Source organism: Quercus robur, chromosome 1 (genome assembly GCF_932294415.1).
Source record: "Quercus robur chromosome 1, dhQueRobu3.1, whole genome shotgun sequence".
In the NCBI taxonomy this organism is placed as follows: domain Eukaryota; kingdom Viridiplantae; phylum Streptophyta; class Magnoliopsida; order Fagales; family Fagaceae; genus Quercus; species Quercus robur.
In genome coordinates, this window is record NC_065534.1 from 21,182,380 (window position 1) to 21,207,735 (window position 25,356).

At 34.8% G+C, this 25,356-nt stretch overlaps 1 protein-coding gene and 1 long non-coding RNA gene across 2 annotated transcripts; both read left to right on the forward strand.

The window, feature by feature from the left end:
- Positions 1-5,004: 5,004 nt before the first annotated feature.
- LOC126725165 (uncharacterized) lies at positions 5,005-14,102 on the forward strand. Its single transcript, XR_007655336.1, has 4 exons — positions 5,005-5,551; positions 6,604-6,663; positions 12,456-12,522; positions 13,791-14,102. It is a non-coding gene; the product is annotated as an uncharacterized LOC126725165 (long non-coding RNA).
- Positions 14,103-22,406: 8,304 nt separating this feature from the next.
- On the forward strand, positions 22,407-23,510 carry LOC126725171 (NDR1/HIN1-like protein 13). The gene has a single exon (XM_050429711.1). It carries the CDS (start codon positions 22,512-22,514, stop codon positions 23,364-23,366), a length of 855 nt encoding a protein of 284 aa, XP_050285668.1. The 5' UTR covers positions 22,407-22,511; the 3' UTR covers positions 23,367-23,510.
- Positions 23,511-25,356: the final 1,846 nt, after the last annotated feature.

A 25,356-nucleotide genomic window follows, 5' to 3' on the forward strand; every position in this document is an offset into this window, starting at 1 on the left:
AAAACGTGAATTTGGGTTAAAAAAAGAAGGTGGTCGGGTAGTTTTAAATGTGGGATAGAAAGTGGGATTTTTTTAAATAGTTCATGGACAGAACATGAGATTTTTTTTTAAATGTGTAGTTTTTTTTATATATTTTTTTTATAAACTTTTAAATAAGGATAAGGTCACACTAATTACCCACCTTAATCTTTTAAATTTTCCTAAAATTTAGCCTTTTATTTTCTTTCAAAATCAAATATGTTAGTGCCTAAATATAAGGATTTGGATGGAGAAGTTATAGTACTGGTTTTATATTAGAAGTCTTTTTTTTCTTTTTTCTTTTTTCCAAAATATGGAAGTGATTTAAAAGAAAAAAAGAAGAAGAGGAAAACGTGAATTTGGATGCTGTTCCTACTGCTATGAACTTAAACTACATTTAATATACTTTTGTTCAATAAAAAATTTAGAAGAATAGCATTGACGAATTAAAATAAAAGTTCATTGTTATTCCTATTGGGTTTTTGTTAAACCACCTTTAATAATACTTTAGAGTATTATTATTTTTTCTTCTCAACAAACAATCATGAAGTTTTTATACAATTTTTTTTCTAGATACTTCTAATCATTAATTCCCACTTGTATTAGCCTTTTGTTAAGGTTAAAGCACCATTTAATACTTTATTAAAAAAAATTCTCAAAATAAATTGTGGTTTTATACAATTAACGTGTATCTCTTGCCATAAAGTTTGCAATTTAAGCTTTTATTTACTTATGTTATGGATGTGTAGTAAATGGTTAAATTTTAGGATTAAAAAAAACTATATTTTAGGATTAGACAAAAAATGACAACTGTCATACATAAAATATGAAAAAAAGAACAACATCAACAACACCAAAAAGGAAAAAAAACACAAAAAAAAAAGAAAAAAGAAAAAAACATGGATGGGTAGTTACTAAATTTTAGGATCTTTTTAGGAGCATTTCGTTTAACAAAATTCTTATTAATTTACTACTCCATAGAAAATGTTACGTATCTTATAAAATACAATATAAGTATTGACTAGCCTTTGAGCACGCGCTCAAAGGCTCTTCTATTTTTTGGGTAAGAGTTAATTTAGAGTATTTATTATAATTTGGAATTACTATATTTTCCAATCACAAAAAAATCTAGTTAGGCTCTTCTATTTTTTGGGTAAGAGTTAATTTAGAGCATTTATTATAATTTGGAATTACTATATTTTCCAATCACAAAAAAATCTAGTTATTATTATTATTTTTTTCCTTCCGTATCAAGAAGGGCCAAACATTCAAAGAGTGGTTCACTCTTCCTAGTATCTATGAGATTTTTTAGGAGGAGTCAAGGGGGACAATTGCCCCCTCTCGACCCCCCTGCCTCATCTACAGTTTTCTTGGAAGTCTTTCCCTATTCTTTTGGTGTCAAAGCAATTTTCTTTTAGCTAAGGGATTGGCTTTTTTTTTTCCTTTTTTTTTTAATTATATATATATATATCAGGAAGCGCAAAACATTCAAAAAGTGGTTCCCTCTTCCTAGTATCTATGAGTTTTTTTAGGACGAAACAGGGGGGACAATTGCCCCCTCTCGACCCCCCTACCTCATTTGCAGTTTTCTTGGAAGTCTTTCCCTATTCTTTTGGTGTCAAAGCAATTTTCTTTTAGCTAAGGGATTGGCTTTTTTTTCCCCTTCTGTATGAAGAAGGGCAAAACATTCAAAGAGTGGTTCCCTCTTCCTAGTATCTATGAGATTTTTTAGGAGTCAGGGGGGACAATTGCCCCCTCTCGACCCCCCTGCCTCATCTCGAAAGTGTTGAGACTCCTATATAGATGATAATGACACAAATTTTTTTAACAACAATTTGAGTTAATGGGGTATAATTCTTGATAAAATTTTTTGAAACAACAAAATTATGAATATGTATATATATATATATATATATATATATATAATCCAATCACAGTCTTTACAACAATACATGAAGCATGCACCCTTTAATGTCACTCTCTCCCTTTTAAATCATCCTCACTCATGCTTTATCAACTAGACAACTAATTACATATTAGAATTCACTCTCATCAAGCTTTTGCTGTAGCCCCCGCAGATTGAGTTCCTAGCTTAATTAGCTGTATTTTCTCTCTCATGAGTCTCTCTAGTTCTTAGGTGAAAAAATCTTTTAAGAGTTAGGTTTCTCTTAAGTCTGCTACAATATTTTCGTAAGATTTTGTCAAGAAAACTTGTTTTTGTAAGAGAGTGATCATGTCTACACAAATCTCAACTTTTATGAGAGTTTAAGTGTTTTAGACAATATTGTAGTATTTAAGTATTCATCTTTCTAAAGATCCTTTAGAGTCATTTTAGAATCTATTGTCCATAAAGAGAATTTGTATGAATGTGTTGTGTTGATCACACATGGCACCATGCATGAGGATCAAGTTTGTGCTCCCAGTGGCGACTATATGAATTTTTTTAAGGGTGGTCATTAGGAAACTTAAATTATACAAAATCTAATAAAAACATAACTTCATATATTAATGAAAAATGCACACGCAAACACATAAAGTCTTACAATTTCCTTCTATAAATTTTCTTATTTTGAAATTGTTACATAATAGTCTTATTATCAATGTTGCAAACTACATCTCTTTCAAAATTTTTAGTTAAATAAAAATTTTCTTGGATTTTTTACTTTTTGTTTGGAAGGACCTAATATATTGTTAAGGGGACCAAAGTTTAAGAACAAAATTTGGTTACAAATTTAGTTGTAGCCTAAGGCTACAAACTTAGTTCTCACTAAACAAGTTAATATTGCTACATATTTTGAAAATCTAGAATTGCATGTTCTCTATGTTCTTAAAACACATGTCAAATTTCATGCCAATTGGTATTATTTACTATTCGACCCATAAACTTATTTTATATGTATAATTTTAGACTACAAAAACTCAAAATTTAAACATTTGATTGATGACATAGCTATTGATTTTTGATCTTCTTGAAATTTTGCAAGTATGAAGAATATAAGAAGAAAATTTAATTAAATGGTAGATGTAGGGACGAAATTTGAGTCCTAAGCCCAAAAGTTAAAAGGATCTAGACCCAAAGATCCCAATACAATGAATTTGTAGAGAGTGTATTGGAAAATTACGCTCTAATGAGTTGGGTAACGATTATAATGGATCCAAATGATAATAAAGTAAAAATAGACTGGTTTGATCTAAAGAAAATCGTCCTCAGTACAGTCCGAGGAAATCAGTTCTTGTATATAATTCTTGAAGTTGATTATAAGTGCAGTTCTTATTGTTACAATATTTCTCTCTCAATTCTTCGATCTCCTTCTCTCAGGGCCTCCTTTCTATTTTATACTCTCTTCCTCCTTTCATCTTTGCCCTCTTCGTCTAAATTAGATTATTGGTGTTGATCCTTGTCACATCAGCACCTTCCTGAATTCTTTATGGAGTAGCTGTAAGGCTGAAAACTACTGTTCAGGTATCACTTCCTCATTAATGCAGCCAGAGAGTTAGCTGCAGAGCATTCAATGCGGTGGTAACAGCTTTCCTTTAGATATTTCATAGCTTCCTTCTGTCCTGTTCCTTCTTGATACTTATCCTCAATTACTTATCCTCAATAGTGGAATTGTCTGGAACGTTGCTCTTGATAGCAGACTGCACCTTCTGACCTCGACTTTACTCAGCCGAGGAAGCATTCCTCCTCGGACCGCCCTTTTGGACAATCATGATTAAACCTTTCCTCCTCACTCACTATTCAGGTATCACTTCCTCATTAATGCAACCAGAGAGTTAGCTGCAGAGCATTCAATGCGGTGGTAACAGCTTTCCCTTAAATATTTCATAGCTTCCCTCTATCCTGTTCCTTCTTGATACTTATCCTCAATTACTTATCCTCAATAGTGGAATTGTCCGGAACGTTGCTCTTGATAGCAGACTGCACCTTCTGACCTCGACTTTACTCAGCCGAGGAAGCATTCCTCCTCGAACCGCCCTTTTGGACAATCATGATTAGACCTCACCTCCTCACTCACTAACACGGATTCTTATGATAGTATTTACCCATCCTCAGACTACTTAATATCCTCAGATTGGGCTCCCGGCCCAATATATACATATATATATATATATATATATATACACCACTAGGCTTATCACCCTTACAATAGCCCCTCAAAATTCTCCTCTTCGACTCCTCTGGAAGAAAGGAGGATTTTGATGTCACTACAATTATCTTGCCCTTATTACACATCATTTCTTTTTACGTAGGTACCTTTTTAATTGCCCAACGCACGCTCCTGACGCTTCGGCATCCGAGACGCGCCTTCATTAAATTTCTATGACTCCATGTCCCCCCCGTTCTACGATGAGATGCAGATCCTACGATTGGGATTTTTATTGGAACTCGAGCGGGAATTTTCCTGCTTACCCACCTCTCTGATACAAATATTGTCCGTACACTTCCTTCACTTCACTTTTGAATTTCATTCACTGAACCTTTGCATTCTTACACTAAACCTTTGCATTCATAAATATCAAGAGCTAGTGTGAGGAGAAATTCTTTCTTTGCATAAGTCTTTTTAACCTTTTCTGTTTACTTTTTCTTCTACTTTTCTTTATAAAGAGTCCTCTTCTCCTTGGCTCTCTTAATTTCCTTTCACCTCATTTTCTCCTTCATCTATCTTTGACAAAATAGGTAGATTTGCTCATCTGGTAGACTCCCCAGAGAGCTTTAAAGCACGATATGGAATCACTACAAGAAAATCAAGCAGTTGCGGCGGACCTATTGCGGCGGGTGCCAAAACAGCCGCTATAGGTCGCCCTATTGCGGCGCGAATTGGGCCAGCCGCTGTAGAGGAGATCTATTGCGGCGCGCTACAGCGGCGGGCCAATATCCCGCCGTAATAAACGTGTTTCAGCGGCCCAAAGGTTAGCTATAGCGGCGGGTCATTGACCCGCCGCAATAGGCCCTTACATTTCCCACACCCGATCCTAAATTTTCCCTCTGTTTTTTTTTCCCTATTCATTTTAGCGCCTCTTCGTTTTCCCTCTGTCTCCCACACTCTCTCTCTTTCTCTCAGACACTGAAAATCTCCTCACTGTCTCATCTCTACCACTGCCCACAAACCCACAGCCACAGCCACCACCACCACCACCTCCCAACCCCCAACCACAACCACCACCACCACCCAAAAATCGAGCCTAGTTAGGTCCAAAAAGAAATGGGTTAGGTCTAGCCCGACCCATTTCTCTTATCCTTTCTAACCCTAACGGTTCATGCCCCTAATCTAGAACCTTCCCTCTTGACAGAAACCAATGGCTTGAGCAACCTGATCTCATCGCCTCAAACCGGCACCGCCATCAGTAGAGGCGGGTTGCTCCTCATCAAAAACCCTTACCGAGATCTCTCTAATCTAGGTTCGATCTCTCTCTAATCTAGGTTCGATCTCTCTCTCTCCCTCTAGACCTTGATTGGCCTTTCCGATCAACATTCCTTTGAGCTTTGAATTCGACCACTCAGTTTTGTCCAACTTGGTTCGCAAAGTTCCAGGTCTGCCTTTTTGTTTTTGTTTTTGTTTGTACATTTATCGCTTCAATTTGTGTTAAAGATTGCTTTTTTTAGATGTTTTGGTTTCTGGGTATCTGCATTTTACCATTTCTTCAAAGTTATAGACTGATTTCAACGGGGGGTAGTGTTTTTGTTTTTATTTTTTTTAGGTGTTTTGTTTTTTAGATGTTTTTGTTTTTGTTTACAATTTTGAACTTAGTTGGGTTTCTTTGGAAATTCTTATGTTGATGATAATGACTGATCTTATATCAGCTTTGTTTCAATTTTGAGTCAAACAGTGTATACAATGGGCTAAGCATGGTTGTGTGCATTTTAATGGCTTTTTGATTTCAACGGGGGGTGGTGTTTTTGTTTTTATTTTCCCGACTGGTAGTGGTGATGCAGTTGTGGGTTTGGTGGTTGGGGTTGCGGTTGTGGGTGGTGGTGGTGGTGACGGTGGCATTATCTATGAGAAATACAATGGACCTGATGTTCATTTGTTAAGTTAGTATTTAATTGGCTTGTGAGATTGAAAATGGAACAACCAGTTAATTTACTGAAGTTTGTTTACTTAAAGCATGTTGATATATATATATATTACTGTGAATCACAAGATACTATTTGTTTGTCCATGTGCCACACCTAAGTGTCTGAATGTGTTCCAACCATTGGACCAATGCATGCTTTTATTCTGCTTGGACTAACAGTAGTGGTGCATGCCACTCTGATAGGCTACTCAGATTAAACTAACCTTACCTTGTAGAATATCAATTAGAATAAGGTATTCATTCAACTCCTAATTTGCTACGTATGTTACTGACTTATCATAACCTGAGGTACAATTTATTAACATTTGGACAACAGAGATGAATAAACAGATGACTTATTAATAGTTGTATTGTGATAAGTTGATGGCTGCATGGTAGGAGATATGGTTTTAGGTGGTCCAACATTTCCATTGATGTATCTTGTTTTTCTCTGTTTTTATGGTTTCTGGTTTTCACTAATCCACTTTCATATCCTTTTAACAATATTGTTCTTGTTTTGTCCTGTAGACTATCGTTGTTGTTTCTGTTGCCCCGCATGGAGTTGTACAGCTTGGCTCTTTAAATAAAGTATGATAAGTTCAAAATTCGTTTGGTGCATTGTCACAATCATGCATGATTACTGAAACTTTTACTCCAAGTTGATGTTTGTGCAGTTTCCTATGGGGCTACAGGATAGATATTGAACTTAGCTTTTTCTTTGTTTATTTATTTTTAATTTTCAACATTGCTGTGTTTGGTATTATAGCTATTCAGATGTTAATTCACTTCTGTTGCAATACTTGCTTCTGCAGTGAATAGTGACTGATGAACTGATCAAATTTCTCATGTTTGTATGCTTTATTGATGATTATTGGTGCTTTTACACCAAAAAAAATAGTGACCATTGTAATGGTGAGAGGACGGAGATATCACCAAGTCACCTCTCTCAGGGCCCTGTTTTGGCAGGATCAATAATATAAAACGTGGATTTTATAAAATGTAGTTGTTTTGAAAGTGTATTGTAAAATAAATTATTAAAATAGGTAAAGTATCTTTTTAAATTACTAAAATTATATATTTGGTAGCTTCTCTTACTTCTTTTCAAGTTACGAATAGCTGATATGTTCTTTGTGCAATATTCATGAAGTTACTATTTGGGCTGTCTCATGTAGTTGAATGAATTCAGCCTCTGACATTGGTACCTTCACTTCAACCTACAAGTTTTTGCAAAGTAGTCAACATAGTATTATTACCTATGTTTTGTTACCCCCACTATAACTACGTATTTACCTGATTTTATTTTAGAGGAAAGTGATGTACAATGGGCTAAGCATGGAAATTCTATAATGTGGATTTTTTGTTTATTTCAATAGTGAACTTAAATATCGTATTGTTACTAACAAAGAATCTATTAAGATTGAACTGGGGTTACTTTTCCCCTAATTAAGCCATACGAATTTAGGGACTGGGTTCTATGTCTCTATGGTTCAACCTGGTGTTCTAGGAATTCCAATTGAAGTGAATTCATTGTATAAAATACAATTAGTTTGTAATGAGTTTGATTGGTATAGGTATGTGGCTTTGAAGGTTTTGTCTTGGTTCATTGTTATTGACATCTTTGTGTTTGTCCTCTATGTGTTAGTTTAAATTTTCCAGTGAATAATTTGAATTAGATTAACTTTATTCTCTTCTCACTGAATCTTAGGTTTTTCCTTTTTGGATTTATGACTCAACTTTTGAATAAAATTTTGTTATTCAAATTTAATCTTCTCCACTAATGCAACGTAGTAAATTCTCTCAAACCTCCACTACCAGTTGAATTTCTTGTTCGTCCTTATACTAATTTCTGCTAGCTTGTCATTATGAGAATTTATGCTAAACTATAATGATTAAGTCAAAACAATGGCTATTCATTATCATGTTTTTTTCTTTGGGGGTGGAGGGATTGGAGTCTTTTCTATGGAACACTATTGTTAGAGCTAGCAAGTCAATTCCATTGGTACTATAGTGAAATTTTTATCACTTACAAAAAAATAATAATAAGTAACAAACAGACACTAAGATACTTTATTAAGCCATGGATGCTACTAAAAAAATTTTAGGGAATGAGTTATTTAAAAAAAGTGCTCCAATAAATGCAAGTATTATTAGCAATAGAGTGAAAATGTTTAGGGTCAATCCCTACCATCAAACGGTAGGGCTGGTAATGAGTTATTACCAAGTGCTCTACCATCAAACGGTTCTCACTTTGCCACTGCCACTGCCAAATTTCATGGCAGCTCAATTGGGTTTTCAAATCCTCGCTTTTCAGGGTCCCTCTCCAAATTCGTATGTATTCTCACTCATTGTACCCTAATGTACTACCATCTTCAGCATGTTTATTTTTATTTTTTATTTTTTATTTTTTTTAGTTTTGATTTATTTATTTATTAGTGTTATATAAGCTAAGAATCATGGGCACGTTGAAAAAATTGGACACTCTTGTAATTGGGTTTAATCCAAGTTAAATGGTTGTTAAATGTTAATTTGGAAAAATTTGTGATTTGGTTAAATCTGTCTCGGTAGTTATAATGCTTTGTTAATTTTTATTTGGTGATTTTGCTTAACTTTTTCACTCTATTGGGAATTTTGTCAGTTGAAAAAACATTTCTGTTAACTTGCATTTTCCGTCATACCAAGTGCTCTAATAAAGTGCTCTAATAAATCTCTGTTAAATTTTAGGGATGATATTGAAGTTTAGGAAAAAAAAAGAAAAAAAAAAAGAAGAATGTGTGTCAGTTTGTTTTTTTGTTTACTAATAAATTTCGAGAATAGAATTTAGCTTATTTACACATGGTTGGAAGTACCCAACGCCATCTATGAATATAATATAATGTATGTATGTATGTAAAATATTATTGCAGTAAAATAGTCTGATTGGATTATCATCGCTTTTTTTTTTTTTTTTTTTTTTTTTTTTTGAGTTTGCAATCAATTTCCTCACACTGTCTGTCACACATACACCTAAAATGGCAAAATCCTCTTGCATTCAAAATTTATAATCTTTCAGCTAATATATAATTTTTTATAATCCCCATTTTCCTCTAGTTACAAGTTATTTGCTTTGTAAATTTCACAAATTAAGACGACTTTTGTCAAAACACAGGCCACAAACCTTCTAAAAAACTACTAATAATTTCGGTCTACCAATTAAGTTGAGTAAACTCTATTAGATTTAAAATATTATACATGGTTCTCAAGATACTAAAATAAAACCAAGATTTTAAAATTATTTCACTGATTTGTGGGAAAAATAATAATAAACAAGCATTTTTCCAAAAAAAAAAAAGGAAAAAGGTTATTGGACCCTTGAGAACTAATTTTTAAACTTTTATCTTTTTTTAAGTACTATTATTCTTCACATGAAGCAAAATATTTCTTAACAAACTTAATTAACATTTTTTTGAAATATGCTATCTTTGGTTTTCACAATTATGTTTTCACAATTCTTTTTAGCGGGGCTGAAGATTAAATCTTTGGTTTTCAGGGAGTCAGTAAAATTTTCTGTTGGGGACAATGGCTGTTACTGTGAGACTCATGGCTTCAATGGTAGCATTACTTGGTACAAGTATGTGGGGTTGTCCATTGCATTTGAATGCTTAAAATACTAGTGTAGCATATAATGAGTTTGATTTTGTCATAAGATTGTCAACACAGTTGTGTAAAAGCTAACAAAAACTGAACATGGGTGCTCTGTTTTGTGGCCTCTGTTTTGATTTGATCTTTGGTTCTTAAAATTTTAAGGTTCCTGTCAACTTAAATTCTGGAGTGTTTCATAAGCCAGTTAGCCTTGTGAACTACAATTTTGAGAAGTATAAGCTTATTGTCACAGTTCTTAATGACCAAAATTTCAGTTAAACTCAGTCACTTGACCATTATTAATGATGAATGTTCCTAAGTTGTGGCTGGTTTAGACACCAATTCAGTAAATCAACCAATATCCTTGCATATTTAAGATAATTGAAAACCTCCAAAATTTCTAGTTCATGTTAGGTCCATATTTGTCATGATAAAAGTAAGAGTTAGACCTCGACGCTAAGTTTGTCTTGAATACTTCTGGGCTCCACTGACACTGTGACCCATGGTTAATGTTCATTATTTTATCAAATAATTTTTGCTAGGCTCCACCTAGGCTAAGTAATACTTTAATACTTCTAATATATGTTGAACTTTTTATATGATCTGTCTGCAATGTTGAACTTTTAACTTGCTATTCCACTAAGAAATTTTGACAATCAAATGAAATCGATAAAATTATATGCATGTTTGGCATTACTTTAGGAAGAGAGTTTTAATTATAGAGTTTTAGTAGTTTGTAATATAGAGTTTTAACTGAGAAGCTCTTTAGCTTTTTTGGCTTTTGAGTGTTTGACAAATTGTGTTAAACAATGCTTTAAAGTGGTAGATTTATAAAGCATGATTAGTGAATTGTAGAGTTCTTTCCCTAAAAGCTTCAAATTTTAGCTTCCTAATCATGAAGGTTGATGTAGTTGAGCTTTAAACTAGTTTTCTATTGGGGAGGGTTTGGGAATTGGGATAAGCATAGGTCTTATTTTGTTTTTGAAATACATTGAAAATGCTGTTACTATTAGTTGTATGCATAATTTATAGGTTTTTAATATATTTCATTCTTCTTTATTTAGGTTTTTTTTTTTAAATGCTGAATAAGCTTGAATTCCTATATATTTTATTCTTTACTAATAATTTGAGTCTGAAATATATGGAGTGGAGTCTATATGAAGCTGACCAAACCATGATATGACTTACAGTGAAAGAGCTTAAAAATCCCTTCATGAATTCCTTCGTTCCTTCAAACCCAAAATTCTTTTTTTTCTTTTTTATAGTATGTTGAACTCTGAGAAATGCCAATGGCTGGAATTTTGCCCTCAGATGTTTTTGTTGTAGTCTAACTGGGCCTTTTTCGACGACCCAAAAAGAAAATCCCAAAGCCTTGGTTTTTTTTTTTTTTTTTGGGCGTGAGTTTATATTAGAGCATTCTACATTGGGCTCTTCCAATGGGCTTTTTTGCTGAATCCACCAACCTTAATAAAATAGTAAGTGGCATAAATTGTTTCATAGGTTTGACTAGTGACTTCATGCCCCTTAGCTTTTATTTTTAAATGACATTATGCATTTTATCATAATAATATATTTCAAATTAGAACATACTATATCAGTGACCTTGAGTTCATCTTAGAAACCAATAGTATTGATATTCTTAAAAGGAGGTTGGTTTTTGGATTGAAGGTTAAAGCATTGGTACTTAGCACTACTGTTGAGATATCAATGATATGATTTCTTCTTATAATTAAAAATTAAAAAGCTGTTAGAAAGTTATTTATTTAATTATCTCCATCAAAATTATATCCAAATTTGGAACTTTCTCATAAAGCCAATTCTTTTTCTTTGCCTCTCACCCTCCTTTCCATTTGTTTATTATTATCATCAATTTCTAATGTATGACTAATTGACAAGCACCAAGGCTGTGTGATCCCACTTCCTATATTTTTATTTATAGCACATCTTTTGGTTGGATTTATTCCTATTTTTTAATGGGAACCAACTTTGCTGAAATAGAGAGTGATTTCAGCACTGTTAAGAGGCAGGGACGAATAGAAATTCAAGATCATGCTATTCTATAAATAAATCTTCAAATCATTCCTTTTATATATTATATTCAATTGGAAAGCTATACATGAGTTAGTTAAAGAAATGATTATTTATTTGCTTTTGTTACTTTTCAATACAATGAGATCCATTAACTTTCTAGGATTGTAAATGCACCAAATTGCTCATAAATATCTTGCACTTGGCTTGATAAAAAATTCATTTATATTTGTTTGTCTATAAAGAAGCTAACTTTAGACCTTGATTTTACAATGAGATCCATTGTTTTTAGTCAAAACTCAAAGGATCTAAAGAAAGAAGCTTCACTTTGTTTGTTTGATCCATAGGGTGATGGGGCAAAAGGGACATTCACTATGGAACTATAAAAGGAAAATCCCTCACAATACTATTCTACAATCATCATGGATATACACACTTACAAAAAGAATCAACACATAAGCACTTATGTTGTAATTTTATTTTGGATGCTATTAATGAGATAATTAGTAATTTCATTTAATGAGATTATGCTGTAATTTCATACCAAATTCTTTTATTTATTTATTTATCATTTTGGTGCAAATATACTAGCATAAACTTGTGTGTTGTATCTAGATAAGCTTCCTTTGTGACTCACTCTCAGTTAAATTGCTTTGAAATGAGTCTTGTTTGAAAATTAACTTAGATATATATATATATATATATATATATATATATTCTTTTCTTGTTGGCAGATTGCAAAAAGAAGAGGCACTATAAGTTTGTGTGATCAAAACAAGTGAAGTTGGTGAAAAACTTAAGGTTCTCTTTCTCTGTGTGGGTTGTTGAATTGGGGCAAGCAGGTGGCTTGCATGGAGTAATAAGGTGGTTTTAGCTGATATTGGGAGTGTTGACTATTTTGTGTAATGTTGGATGATTGTTATTGAGTTGTTTTTATTTGATTAATTCATTTTAAAGGCTTCTCTATATCTTTTTCACACATATGGAACGCTAAAATGGAATTGCATATTTAAAGAGATGTCCATTCCTAAAGAATATTACTAGTAATGATGTTATAGTTACCAAATGTATTGATAACTTCTCTATGCATTTAAATTCATTGTTTGATTAGGAACATAGCTAAAAGTGAATGAGTAAAGATGATTGTTGTTGAGTTGTTTTATTTGATTAATTCATTTTAGGGGCTTCTCTCTATCTTTTTCACACATATGGAATGCTAAAATGGAATTGCATATTTAAAGAGATGTCCATTCCTAAAGAATATTGCTAGTAATGATGTTATAGTTACCAAATGTATTGATAACTTCTCTATGCATTTAAATTCATTGTTTGATTTGGAACATAGTTAAAAGTGAATGGTTAAAGATGATTTATTTCTTAAATTGATGTGAAATTATGTAAATAAAATGTATGTTAACTCTTGATTTGTGTTTTCATGAAATCACATTATAGTTGATTAGGTTAAAGTATAGTTGCTGCCTGTAAAGTATGATATAGATATATATTACAATTATAGAACAATTTTACACTACTTAATTGGGAACATGCGCAAGGCAACCATGGTGACCAAATGGGATCCATCATCCCTAAAATTTGAATCTGAAATATACTGTTTCCCCCCCACAATTAACTGCTTATTAGTAAACTTCATTAGTCTTTCGTCATGAAAATGCAATCCCAATTAAAAGTATTGGTGCTTCAATTGCAAGCCTAATGCCATTGGCAATTGCCTCTCCCACCAACATTGTCACAATCATGGTTGTCCTCTTTTTGTTGTCCTTACTACCAACATGAGCATGGTTTGGCCACCTTTAACAATCACTATTAAGTGTGAGTGTGTTGTTCTTTACATGGTTATCACTATTACTGCTTGTTGTCATTGAGACCATCAGCAACCTTATCTCCTCTATCATCTTAAACACTGCCAGCTTAAATAGCTTTTTTTTTTTTACCCCAGATCAAGAAACATGTCTTCATTTAACTTCTTCCCATTTTTTACCTTCATAATATTTTCTTATCATTCTATTTCATTTATATGCACTTATTAAGTAATCATACTTTGTATGTAGGATGCTCCTCTGATCGAACAATCTCCAGCTCTCCCCAAATCATCAGCCGCATCTTATCAACCAAGAAGCTTATAAGTTTTATCTTGGAGTTCTTGGGCTTTTTTGTGTACAGAGAACTATGGAAGAACAACCGCATTTCTTGCAAGTGTTGAAAGACATTTTTAAACACTTTAGAATTTTGATTATAGTATTAGATTAATTTCAGCAGTTGTTTTATTCAAATGACCACATATTTTTTTTGTTAATTTAAAGATGGTGGTTATAGACAATGTTATGTATTTGATAATATATTTTTATGTCAATATTATGTTAGTAGAGCTAAAATTATTACATGTCTTTTATAACAGGTTTGTGAACTTATTTACAAGCAAACAACAGTTTTAAAACCCACTGGGAAAAAAAAAAAACCTATAGCGGCGGTCAAAAAGCGCCGCTAAAGGTTCACATTTTACGTTCTAAATAAATACCTATAGCGGCGCTTATAGCCTGCCGCTAAAGGTTTAAACATATAGCGGCGGGCATGCACCCGCCGCTAAAAGTACATTCAGCTCTTCTCATTGATTCTCTATAGCGGCGGTATCTGCCCGCCGCTACAAGTATACCAATAACGGCGGGCATTATCCCGCCGCTAAAAGTCCATCTCATGAATTCTGAAGACATATTGCGGCGGTTTTATGCCCGCCGCAGTAAACCTTCACCCGCCGCTAAAAGGTGCATCTATAGCGGCGCTTCTAACGACCGCCGCAATATACCTATAGCGGCACTGCAGCACCGACGGGACGGCCCGCCGCAATAGCACCCGCCGCTATAGGTCGAATGTACCTTTAGCGGCGGTTCTGGACCGCCGCAATAGCCCGTTTTTCTTGTAGTGAATCCCACAGGTGGTTTCCATTAGATATTGTAAACAAGGGGATTGGTTCACTGAAAGGCAAGAGGGAGAAGTGGTAATCTCGATGATTGCTTTCATAAAGGGAGGAATGAGAATTCCCATGGGTAGAGTCACTAGGGATTATTTGATAGCTCATAGATTAGCCCCCACCCAGTGTACCCCCAACATGTTTAGAATCCTAGGTAGTGTTGACGCATTTAATGAAAAGATGGGTGTGAACCTCTCCCATTACGACGTTAATTGGGTCTACAACCGCCACAAACTAAAGGGGTAGGGATATTATCTAAAAACTAGAGAATTTGCAGTTAGGCTCATATCATGTTTACCCGAGTCCAATAAGGGCATGAACAAAGATTTCTTAATCATTTCGGGAGAATGGTACACTGGGCTTCACTGTTTGACCAGAGAAGGGACACTAAGTGGGGTATTATGGGTTTAAGTTTACTGTTCTTAGTAATGCAACCCCCTTTTAATTGGCATATCTCGCAATTGTCATTATTGTTTTTCCCTATTTGTACTTACAACTCTCATTTTCTTTGATTCATGTTGCCTTTCTTTCTTTGTTTTCTTAATAGTGTTTATTTGTTTTTGTTGGTTTTGCACATCCACGCCCTGCCATCACAAACATAAATCTTGTTAACAAGGTAGATTTAGACAAAGTACTCAAGGCTGAGGTCTTTGTCCACAGTGATGGGTAGTTAAGGGTAGCCCACCTCATCCTCGGCTATGACCTAATCTCCTCCAACTTCCAAGCACCTAAGTGTGTGATCAAGGCGAAGGACCCGCATCTGCATCAAATCAACATAGCAGTCCCCCAGCTTCCTTATCCTCGACCCCATTCCAAAGGGTGTACTGCAAGTAGAGTTACCCTCTTGGTTTGCAACTGAGGCAGAAGCAACTCCCTCTCAACCAATAATCAAAGAAGAGGAAGGAGAAGAAATAGTAGACGTTTCAAACTCGGAGGTCGATTATGAGGTCTTCAATCAGCCCCAGTCCCTAGAAACTGAACCAGTGATTTCGGCCATCTCTTCCCAACTCAAGTTAGCCACGACTAGGAAGCCATTGACATTCTAAACGCTATGGGGATCCAACGTAGATCAAGATCAAGTCTCCAAGAACTATTGGAGTCCCAAGTTGGTGGAAACGCGTCGGGAAGCAGCAGCGCCTGTTCCACTGCATCGGTAACATAGCCAGCACGCCTCTACTAGAACTCCCTGATAGACACGTTGACAGGCAGGGGGGCTCTGTCCAGCATGAGGGTAGGGGTCCAGGCCGGAGGTCTAACTTGAGAGTCATGTCTCTTCTCAGCCGCCATTTTCCCCACTCTGGCTTGTTTGGCCCTTCTTTGAGGCTTAGCCTCCTGAGAGGGGTGGCCTTTTCCTGTTTCTACCACCTATTTGCCCTTCTACTCCCTTTTCCTCTTATTGTCGGTGGGCTCAAGTCGGAGGGGCTAGGGGGTGTAGGGACGGAATTTGAGTCCTAAACCCAAAAGTTAAAAGGATTTAGGTCCAAAGAGCCTAATACAATGAATTTGTAGAGAGTGGATTGAAAAATTAGGCTCTAATGAGTTGGGTAACGATTATAATGGATCCAAATGACAATAAATTAAAAATAGACTAGTTTGATCTAAAGAAAATCGTCCTTGGCAGAGATCAAGGAGATCAGTTTTTGTATATAATTCTTGAAGTTGATTACAAGTACAGTTTTTATTGGTACATTATTTCTCTCTCAATTCTCCGATCCCCTTATCTTAGGGTCTCCCTTCTATTTTATATTTTCTTCCTTCTTTTATCTCTGCCCTCCACATGTAGATTAGATTATTGGTGTTGATCCTTATCACATCAGCACCTTCCTAAAGTCTTTAGGGAGTAGCTGTAAGGCTAAAAACTATTGTTCAAGTATTACTTCCTCATTAATGCGGCTAGAGAGTTAGCTGCAGAGCATTCAATGCGGTGGTAGCAGTTTTCCTTTAGATATTTCATAGCCTCCCTCTATCCTGTTCCTTCCTGATACTTATCCTTAATAGTGGAATTGTTCGGAACATTGCTATTGATGCAAACTGCACCTTCTGACCTCGGCTTTGCTCAGCCGAGGAAGCATTCCTCCTTGGACCGCCCTCTTGGACAATTATGATTAGACCTCACCTCCTTACTCACTAACACAGATTCTTATGACAATATTTACCCATTCTCGGACTACTTAATGTCCTCGGATTGGACTCCCGGCCCAATATATACATAGATATATACCACTGGGCTTATTACCCCTACAATAGATTTGCCAAAATTCACATCCAATAAAAAAATATTGAATGGAGTTGTAGTCTTAGTCTACAACCAAGTATATTGCTAAAGTTTAATTATGTTGGATCTAAAAAAATTTTAGGGTGGTCACAAAGTTTTTTTAACGATAAAAAAATCATAAATTTTTAAAATTTATACATAATGATATTTCTTTTTTCCAGGTCAGGGTGGTCTTGTGACCACCCTAGACTCTATGTGGAGCCGCCCCTGTGTGCTCCGTGAAGATTCAAACATGGTGTAGTTTGGATAGTTGCTTTGACATTAGGGAATCATGATACTCTAGAGTTTTTAAGATACTTAATCGCATAGAGTTCTTTTAATTAAGACCATTTACTTTTGGCCACTCTAGCGATGACCTAATTTGTTTTTTAATATGTATTGATGACCCTAATTCAATTAAGATTAAAACTCAATATATTTCAATTGAGAACTATATTGATCTATTTTAGTACAAATACTCATGAAAGCCATAAAAACCACATTATCACATTGTCATAATCAATGGAGACATTGCTATGACTCTCCTTTTTTTTTGGGTTACAAGTAAGTGCTATTATTGGAGAATTTAACCTGGAAATCTATTTCGGAGACACAGTAAGCAGAGTCCAACCACAAGTTTCGTTGGCAACATTGCTATTCTGTCATGCAAGAAAGTTCTAACTGGTAAGGCACAAAATGGCGAATATTCTGTCATGCAAGAAAGTTCCAACTGCTTAGACATTCACCTGGAAAATAACACTGTAGGAAACTTTTGGCAAATGTGAGAAAGTTAACAAGTATCTCAGAAAAGGTACTGAAAAAAAAAAATGAAAAGAGCGGTGATAGTAACACACGGTGTGTTGGAACACAATTTTAACTAAAATTATGAAATTATGAAATCCTCAAAACACAATTTCAGCTAGAATGTGTACGCTAATACTATAACTCAATGTGTACAATAATAATTAACAAAATAAAAAATCTCTCGAAATTTGTGAATCAGCCATTCATAATAGGGTCTTTTAGATTCCTATTTGAGAGTATCTCCAATGGCTTCTTTAAATCTAATTTTAGAGAGAAAACACCTCAAAAACCCACTCCAATAGCTTTTCTATCTCCATTTTTTAGATTAGAATTGCTCCAATACTTCTCTACAAGTAGAGAATACTGTAGCGTTTACTGTTTACACTTCAAACATTTTTAGCTATTATAATAATCAGCTATTGAATAAAAAAATGTTGAAAGATGTGTAGTTGTTAAAAAAAGAAATAAATAATGAATGAAAAATGAATGCAAAAATAATATTTAAATGAGATGGAGAAAATGATAGAAAATTTGTTAGAAAGTATATTTGAAAAAGTAGGTAAGTAAAAACTAAATATCACTGTTCACTATCAAAACAATACAAAAATTTAACTAAGCTGTTGAAGATGCTCTGAAGCTTTCATGAACTAGGAGAATGAGGCCATAGCCGATATAGGAAACTTGGAGTTGGTCTGGTCTGCCCTGTTTATTGTCATATTCTGCATCTCAGTTTGGTTTTTCCATTTATCATTATTGAAAGTTCAAAAACGTGTACAAAACACCTTTGAACGTTTAGACCCCCAAATTACAACTTAACCAATACAAGCAATATGTCAAACAACTAGTGTGCGGAAACTTAACACATGCTATAATACGAAATTGGTTAAAGACTATCTAAGCCATAACAAAATAAAACCACAGCAGATAATATAAAGGCAAAGATAGATAGGAAGGAAGATGCAAACACAAAGACAACAAGCGGTAATCAATCCACTAGAAAATACAGTTGGGATACAAGGACAGCAATAGACCCTCCAAGCCTAATCTACCCAGTGCACCTAAGCCCTCCAAGCTTCTTGCTCCAACGAGGTTGCGCCGAACTTTTTTCTTTTCTAGCTTCCCGGATTCCGCTACTAGACCGTAGCATCAACCAATGAAGATTGGCTCCTTCTTAACTGCTTCCCAGAAATCCAAACAACTGTCTCACAGTAAAGATGATGGTGAGAACCAGGTTTGGTATAATGCCTCTCAAGGATTTGACAATGGAGAGGAAGAGAGTTGAGGAATTTGAAGAGACTCTAAGGTAGAGATTGTGGGTGAAGCAATCTGGTTTTTCTTTAGGGTTTCTCTCTCAAAATTCTCTCTGGAAGCTCTCTTTCAATCGTGGGTAAAAGGGGTATTTATACTGGAGTGGGAGAGGAATGTGAAATGTCAGGTTTTACAAAACAGGGGTGGCTCGCGGCTTGACCTCGCGGCTTGACTAAGTCGCGAGTTCCAGTCGCGAGTTAACCGTATGGCCAGTTGTCCTGTTTTGTCCTGTAATGCTCCAGCTAGCATGACTGTTCATCTTCCAGCATGCTTGGCACGTGTGCTGCTTCTGGCGGCTTGTAGCCGCGAGTCACCCGCGAGTCCCAGCCGCGAGTCACCCGCGAGTCCCAGCCGCGAGTCTCTGTTTTCTTGCACACTCTTGAGCAATCTTCACTCTATCTCACTCACTACCCTTACAACAAACCCACCTAAATACAGGGTTACTAAATGCTGAATTACAAGCAAATTTGGCACGGAATAAAGCCAATTAGATGGTTGAATAAATTCAACCTTACAATTATCTTTTTCTTTTTAATTTTTTTTGGTGCTGTTCTTTTACCAGTTCAACAAGTATACATTTTTTTCAAAAATCCAACATCATGGTATAAACCAAGGGAAGAGATATATAAGAAGCATAACTCCAAATATAAACTAATAAATAAATAAAGTAATTGATCACTCAAAACTTTCTGTCTTTATCAAAAAAAAAAAAAAAACTGTGTGTCATCATCAACTCCCAGTTCAGAAACCCGCGTCCACATCTAAAAAGAACTGAAGAATTCAAAGACCCAGACTACCCAGTCCACAAAAATTGATGAAATGACAATTATGTCCTCCAGTGTACTCTGCAGCCAGCCCCACGCGGTTTCCCACTAGATCTCATCTGAAAAACGCCGCGTAAAATCTAAAAGGCGTTTCTGGCGCAGCTTATTTAGCTTATTGCTGAAAACGTTTACTGAAAGTATAAGCTGTACATACCAGTTAAGAAGTAAAACAAGCTACGTCATAAGCTGTTGCCAAATACACTAATCTGGCTTATAATTGACTTTTTGACCAAAATGCTAATTTTTCTCCCCCAAAAATAACAAAAGTCTACCTTGGAAACAAATGGGCCATTCTTTTTTTGGGGTCTTTTTAGCAAAAGGCAAGAAAGATTTTATTAATGAATCAGATTGGTTTGAAATACAACATCTAAATTAATCATATGGTAGACTTTCTAATCATACATTAAAATTTGCAGATTGACCTGCTCTTCTAGGTGATCTAGTATATCACCTATAATGTTAAGTTCATTCAAAAACATCCCATGTATCATTACCTCATCAGGCTAATGAATCAGATTGGTTTGAAATACAACATCTAAATTAATCATATGGTAGACTTTCTAATCATACATTAAAATTTGCAGATTGACCTGCTCTTCTAGGTGATCTAGTATATCACCTATAATGTTAAGTTCATTCAAAAACATCCCATGTATCATTACCTCATCAGGCTAATGAATCAGATTGGTTTGAAATACAACATCTAAATTAATCATATGGTAGACTTTCTAATCATACATTAAAATTTGCAGATTGACCTGCTCTTCTAGGTGATCTAATATATCACCTATAATGTTAAGTTCATTCAAAAACATCCCATGTATCATTACCTCATCAGGCTAACAGGTGGTTGAATGGGATATGTTAATTAGTATATACATAAAAAATCATCATTTAGCATGAATCAAAGAGTTGTCACCAATGACGGAGCTAGGATTTTAGTTCCGGGGGGTCAAAAACCTTGAGTTTGAAATTGTAAAAACACCAAGAGATAGAAGGAAAAAAAATAGTGGTGTCTTTAGAGTTTTAGTGGTATGAACATTAGGTAGTTTTATTATTATTATTATTATTATTATTATTATTGGTAAAATATGGGGTCCACTAATTAAAATAGTGAGCGATATGAACAAATTTCAATAATTATGGAGTCACAAAAATTTTCATAATTATTAAGTGGTTAATTGTTAACTAGTAAATAAATAAGAATGTCAAAGATGAGTCCAAATAAAAAAAAAAAGTAAAAATTTACTAATTCAATTGTTGTGTAAATTATTGTGTTTCTTACTATGTAAATAAATTAAATAAAAAAAAAAGAAAAAAAAAAAAAAGGCAGAAGTGTTGTGAAAGTGAAAATCTAAGACAAGCCAAAAAAGTTAGAAGTTCTCTTGACTTTAATGTATCCAGATCAAAAAATAAAAATAAAAAAAATAGTTTGATGTGTTAGGGAATTTCTTGCTGCCTTAATTACGGTGGCAGGTTCTTATATTTTCTTTTGTCTTTTTGAGTAAGAATGTGTTAGTTTTTTTTATTCCTTTTACTGAGTGGTGTTTATTTATTTATTTTTTCCTTAAGTTAATGAATGACAGGGGACAAACTCTTCACATATGCCTATAGCTACGAAAGTTTTGGAGGAGCTAGGGGGTCAGTTGCCACCACCCCGCCCTGGCGCGGACTCTACCCCCTGATTGTCACCTAAGGGAAACCAAATTGAACTTTAACACTCCATGCGATCCCAACCATAGAAATGAAGAATGGTAATAACTCGAAAAGATTTTAATAATTAATACCCTAACCCTTCGATGTTGGTGCTTATTCCCACAGATTTATGTTCCTTTATTATTAATTTTTGCTTTTCTCAATGACATTTGACAGTATTAAAGGCCTCATTTCGGTCAAGTTCTGGGGGGATTTATATGGGACATAATAGTATATTGATGAGCTTTATCGAACATTGTATTTGCCTTTGTTCTTTGTTGTTTTCTTCTTTGTTAAGTTAGATACACTCCTTGAAGTCTTCACTCCATCACAACAATCAGTGATACTTAAAAGCTTTATTTAAGTGTACAATTTGAATTTTAATTATAAGCAAACTTTTTTTTCCCCTACTATTTTCAGATTTTACATGAATTTTTTACTTACAATGCTTTAAATAAAAAGCTAAATAAGTTGTTCGGTTAGAACAGTAGACTTAGGTAAGTAAAACAATTTTACATTATAGTAAAAATGGTAGACTTTTGACTTTACCTTTTATTAGAAAAGAAAACCGTGTGTAGCCAATCCAACAAACATATATTAAAAATTCTCTTGCACACGGTCTTTCAAAAAAAAAAAAAAAAGAAACAGACAAAAGGCAAGGAAACACGAACTCGGTACACGGATTGGACTTGTTCATGTGGTAATTTATTAGACATCTCATGCTGACCTGTGAAATCCATTGCTGTTTACTCATTCGACACGCTCCTACATTTCTCTCTCTCTCTCTTCTTAGCCTCGTATATATATCCCATTTTTTCTCTCTCTCTCTCACACATTACAATTTTCTCTCGCTGATTCACTCACCGAGTTTATATCTAAATTCTATAACTCCGTACCCACAAAAAAAATAGTAATAAAAATGACCGACCGAGTTCACCCACGCGACTCGCCGCCGCCACAGCCACCGGTTTCAGTAAACGACGAAACATCCTCGGAGAGTTCCGAACCAATGTTGACACTCGCCACTCGTCCGAATCCTTGTCCCGACAAACCCGTTCCTCCACCTGGTACCTACGTGATCCACATCCCTAAGGACCAAGTCTACCGTGTTCCTCCGCCGGAAAACGCTGATCGCTACCAAGCCCTCACTCGCAAATCCAAAACTCGCCGCCGGCCGTGCTGTCGCTGCCTCTGCTGGTCCTTCGGAATCCTCGCTTTCCTCCTCGCCCTCCTCGCCGTCTCCGCCGCAATATTCTACCTCGTAGTCAAGCCCCGGTCTCCGAATTACTCCGTCGACGCCATCTCCGTCTCCGGCCTGAACTTCACCGCCGCCGCCGCCGCCGCGTCATCAGCTTCTCTAACGGTCTCACCTGAGTTCGACGTTACAGTTAGAGCCGATAACCCGAACGAGAAGATCGGGATCTACTACGAACCGAAGAGCTCCGTCGAGATCTATTACGACGACGTTTCTCTCTGTAACGGCGCGGTGCCTTCGTTTTACCAGCCGTCTAATAACGTGACGGTTTTCGAAACGGCGTTAAAGGGCTCCGGTGTGGTTTTGACCAGTACGGTTAAGAATTCGTTGTTGCAAGCTCAGAGCCAAGGGAAAGTGCCGTTACTTTTGACGGTTAGAGCTCCGGTTAAAATTAAAGTGGGGTCCGTTAAGTCTTGGACGATTACCGTTAAGGTTGACTGTGACATAACGGTCGATAGCTTAACGGCCAATGCTAAAATATTTTCTAAGGATTGTCACTACGGTGTGAAGATTTGGTAGACATACTACGTGTTTGGCAGTATGTTTATTTTGGTTTTAGAATTAGGATTTTTGGTATAAATTTTTCTTTTTTAATTTTTGTGATTATGTTATAGCTTCTTTATACAGATTATGAAAGTAATATACACATTGTTTTAGTTACCATCTATCTTTGTTATTTCAAAATTATCTTATTGTATAATTTGGGATTGGAAGATGGGGCTCGGTCCCAAGAAATTGGGAATTGCTTTTGGACTAAAAAGATTTCACAAGCATGGGGTAGCAAGTTGTCGATAATAGCATAATAGGTAAAGATGACCAAGAAAAATATGCTAACTCAATTACTAAAAAAAATAGAAATTTTTCCTCTCTTCATCTAATATTTTATAGAAAAACTTTGGTATAAATGGCACTCCCCTTAGTTTATATGAGTTCTTATCACGCATGACACTCCCACCCCCCCCCCCCCCCTCCCTTTGTGTGTGTATAATATGACATGAATTTTTTTTTTTAATTTTTAAATAAGAAATTTTGTTAGTGAAACTTCGATCCTCAATTATAAATTGGTGGGTCGGTGGTGGATTGGAATTTTCTTAACCCGCCATTGGCAGGTTGGTTAAAAATATTACCCTTTATCTGTCCAATCCGACCCATGCATACTCCTAACTAGGAATGTCCTCTTCTAAATGCTTGAGCTACTTGACGAATCTTGCAAAAGAGATTGAACTTAATAACTACAATCGAGACCAATTAGAGTTGGTTGGAAACTAGTGCTCCAAAAGTCTAGTTAGGACACTAATGTGAAAGTTAGTTTCAACAAAGTTTCTAAGTAGTATATTTCATATCGCACAAAAACGGAGACTTTGAGTATTTATAGGGAGTTGATTGGGAGAAAGTTTACCCGGCATCAATTTAATAACAAATTGTTCCAAAAGTTTAAACTGTTAGAAAACTGTGAATTTAATCACTCAATCATAACTCTAACACTCCTCCTCACTTATGGATCTAACCATCCCCTTAATAAATGGAGCCTAACACATGAGATTTATTTTTAACATTTTAAATGGAAGGTAGAGTAAAGATAGGAATTGAATTCATAATTTTCTGCTTTGATACTATGTTAAATTACCGATGCATGTAACAACTCTCTCACAATTAATGGGCTCCATGCACTAGTATGGTCCACACGTATTGTAAGACATCCATTACATACACCAGATCTAGGATATACTTTCTCGTTGGCTAGGACCTGTTGGGAATATGCATCTCTTTGCAAATCCAAGAGATAGATTAGTACTTAACTATTTATATTTCACTTCCACAGTTATTTATTATAATATTATTTTTAGAATAAAGTTTAATTACAAAATTGGTTGTAACCTTATGTTACAATCTTACTCTATTACTCAATATCTTCTTATTAGAGGTGAATTCTGACAAATTTACCATTGGATTACATCTTTTTCTTATATCCTCCATACTTGCAAAATTTCTAAAAAATTAAAAGTCAATAGTTATTTCATCAATAAATTGTTTGAATTGCAAGTTTTCGTAGTTTAAAATTATACATAAAATATGAGCTTCTAAATTATATAGTAAATAATATCTGAATGATACAAATCTTGACATATGTATTAAGAGTATAAAGAATATGCAATTCAACAATTAGATTTTTAAAATATGTAATAATGTTTATTTTATTGAATAAGTTTGTAACCTAAGGCTACAAACAATATTGTAGATAAACTTTGTCTTTATTTTTTATTATCTACCAATTATATGGTGCGTTTAAATACAACTTATTTTACTGAAAACTAAAAATAATAAAAAAATTACTGTTCACACATGGGTCATCATAACGCAAAACGCTGAAACACATCAGCCATCCAAATGCTACCTTAGTCACATTTTTTTTAATAATAATTACACGTGACGTTAATAGTAGTAAAGAAGGTTCTAAAAACAATAGTAAAAAAATAGTGAAAATTTTTGTATTATTAAACTTTATTGA

Bases quoted from the DNA above. Each gene is read 5' to 3' on its own strand.
- LOC126725171 (XM_050429711.1), top strand. From the start codon at position 22,512: ATGACCGACCGAGTTCACCCACGCGACTCGCCGCCGCCACAGCCACCG.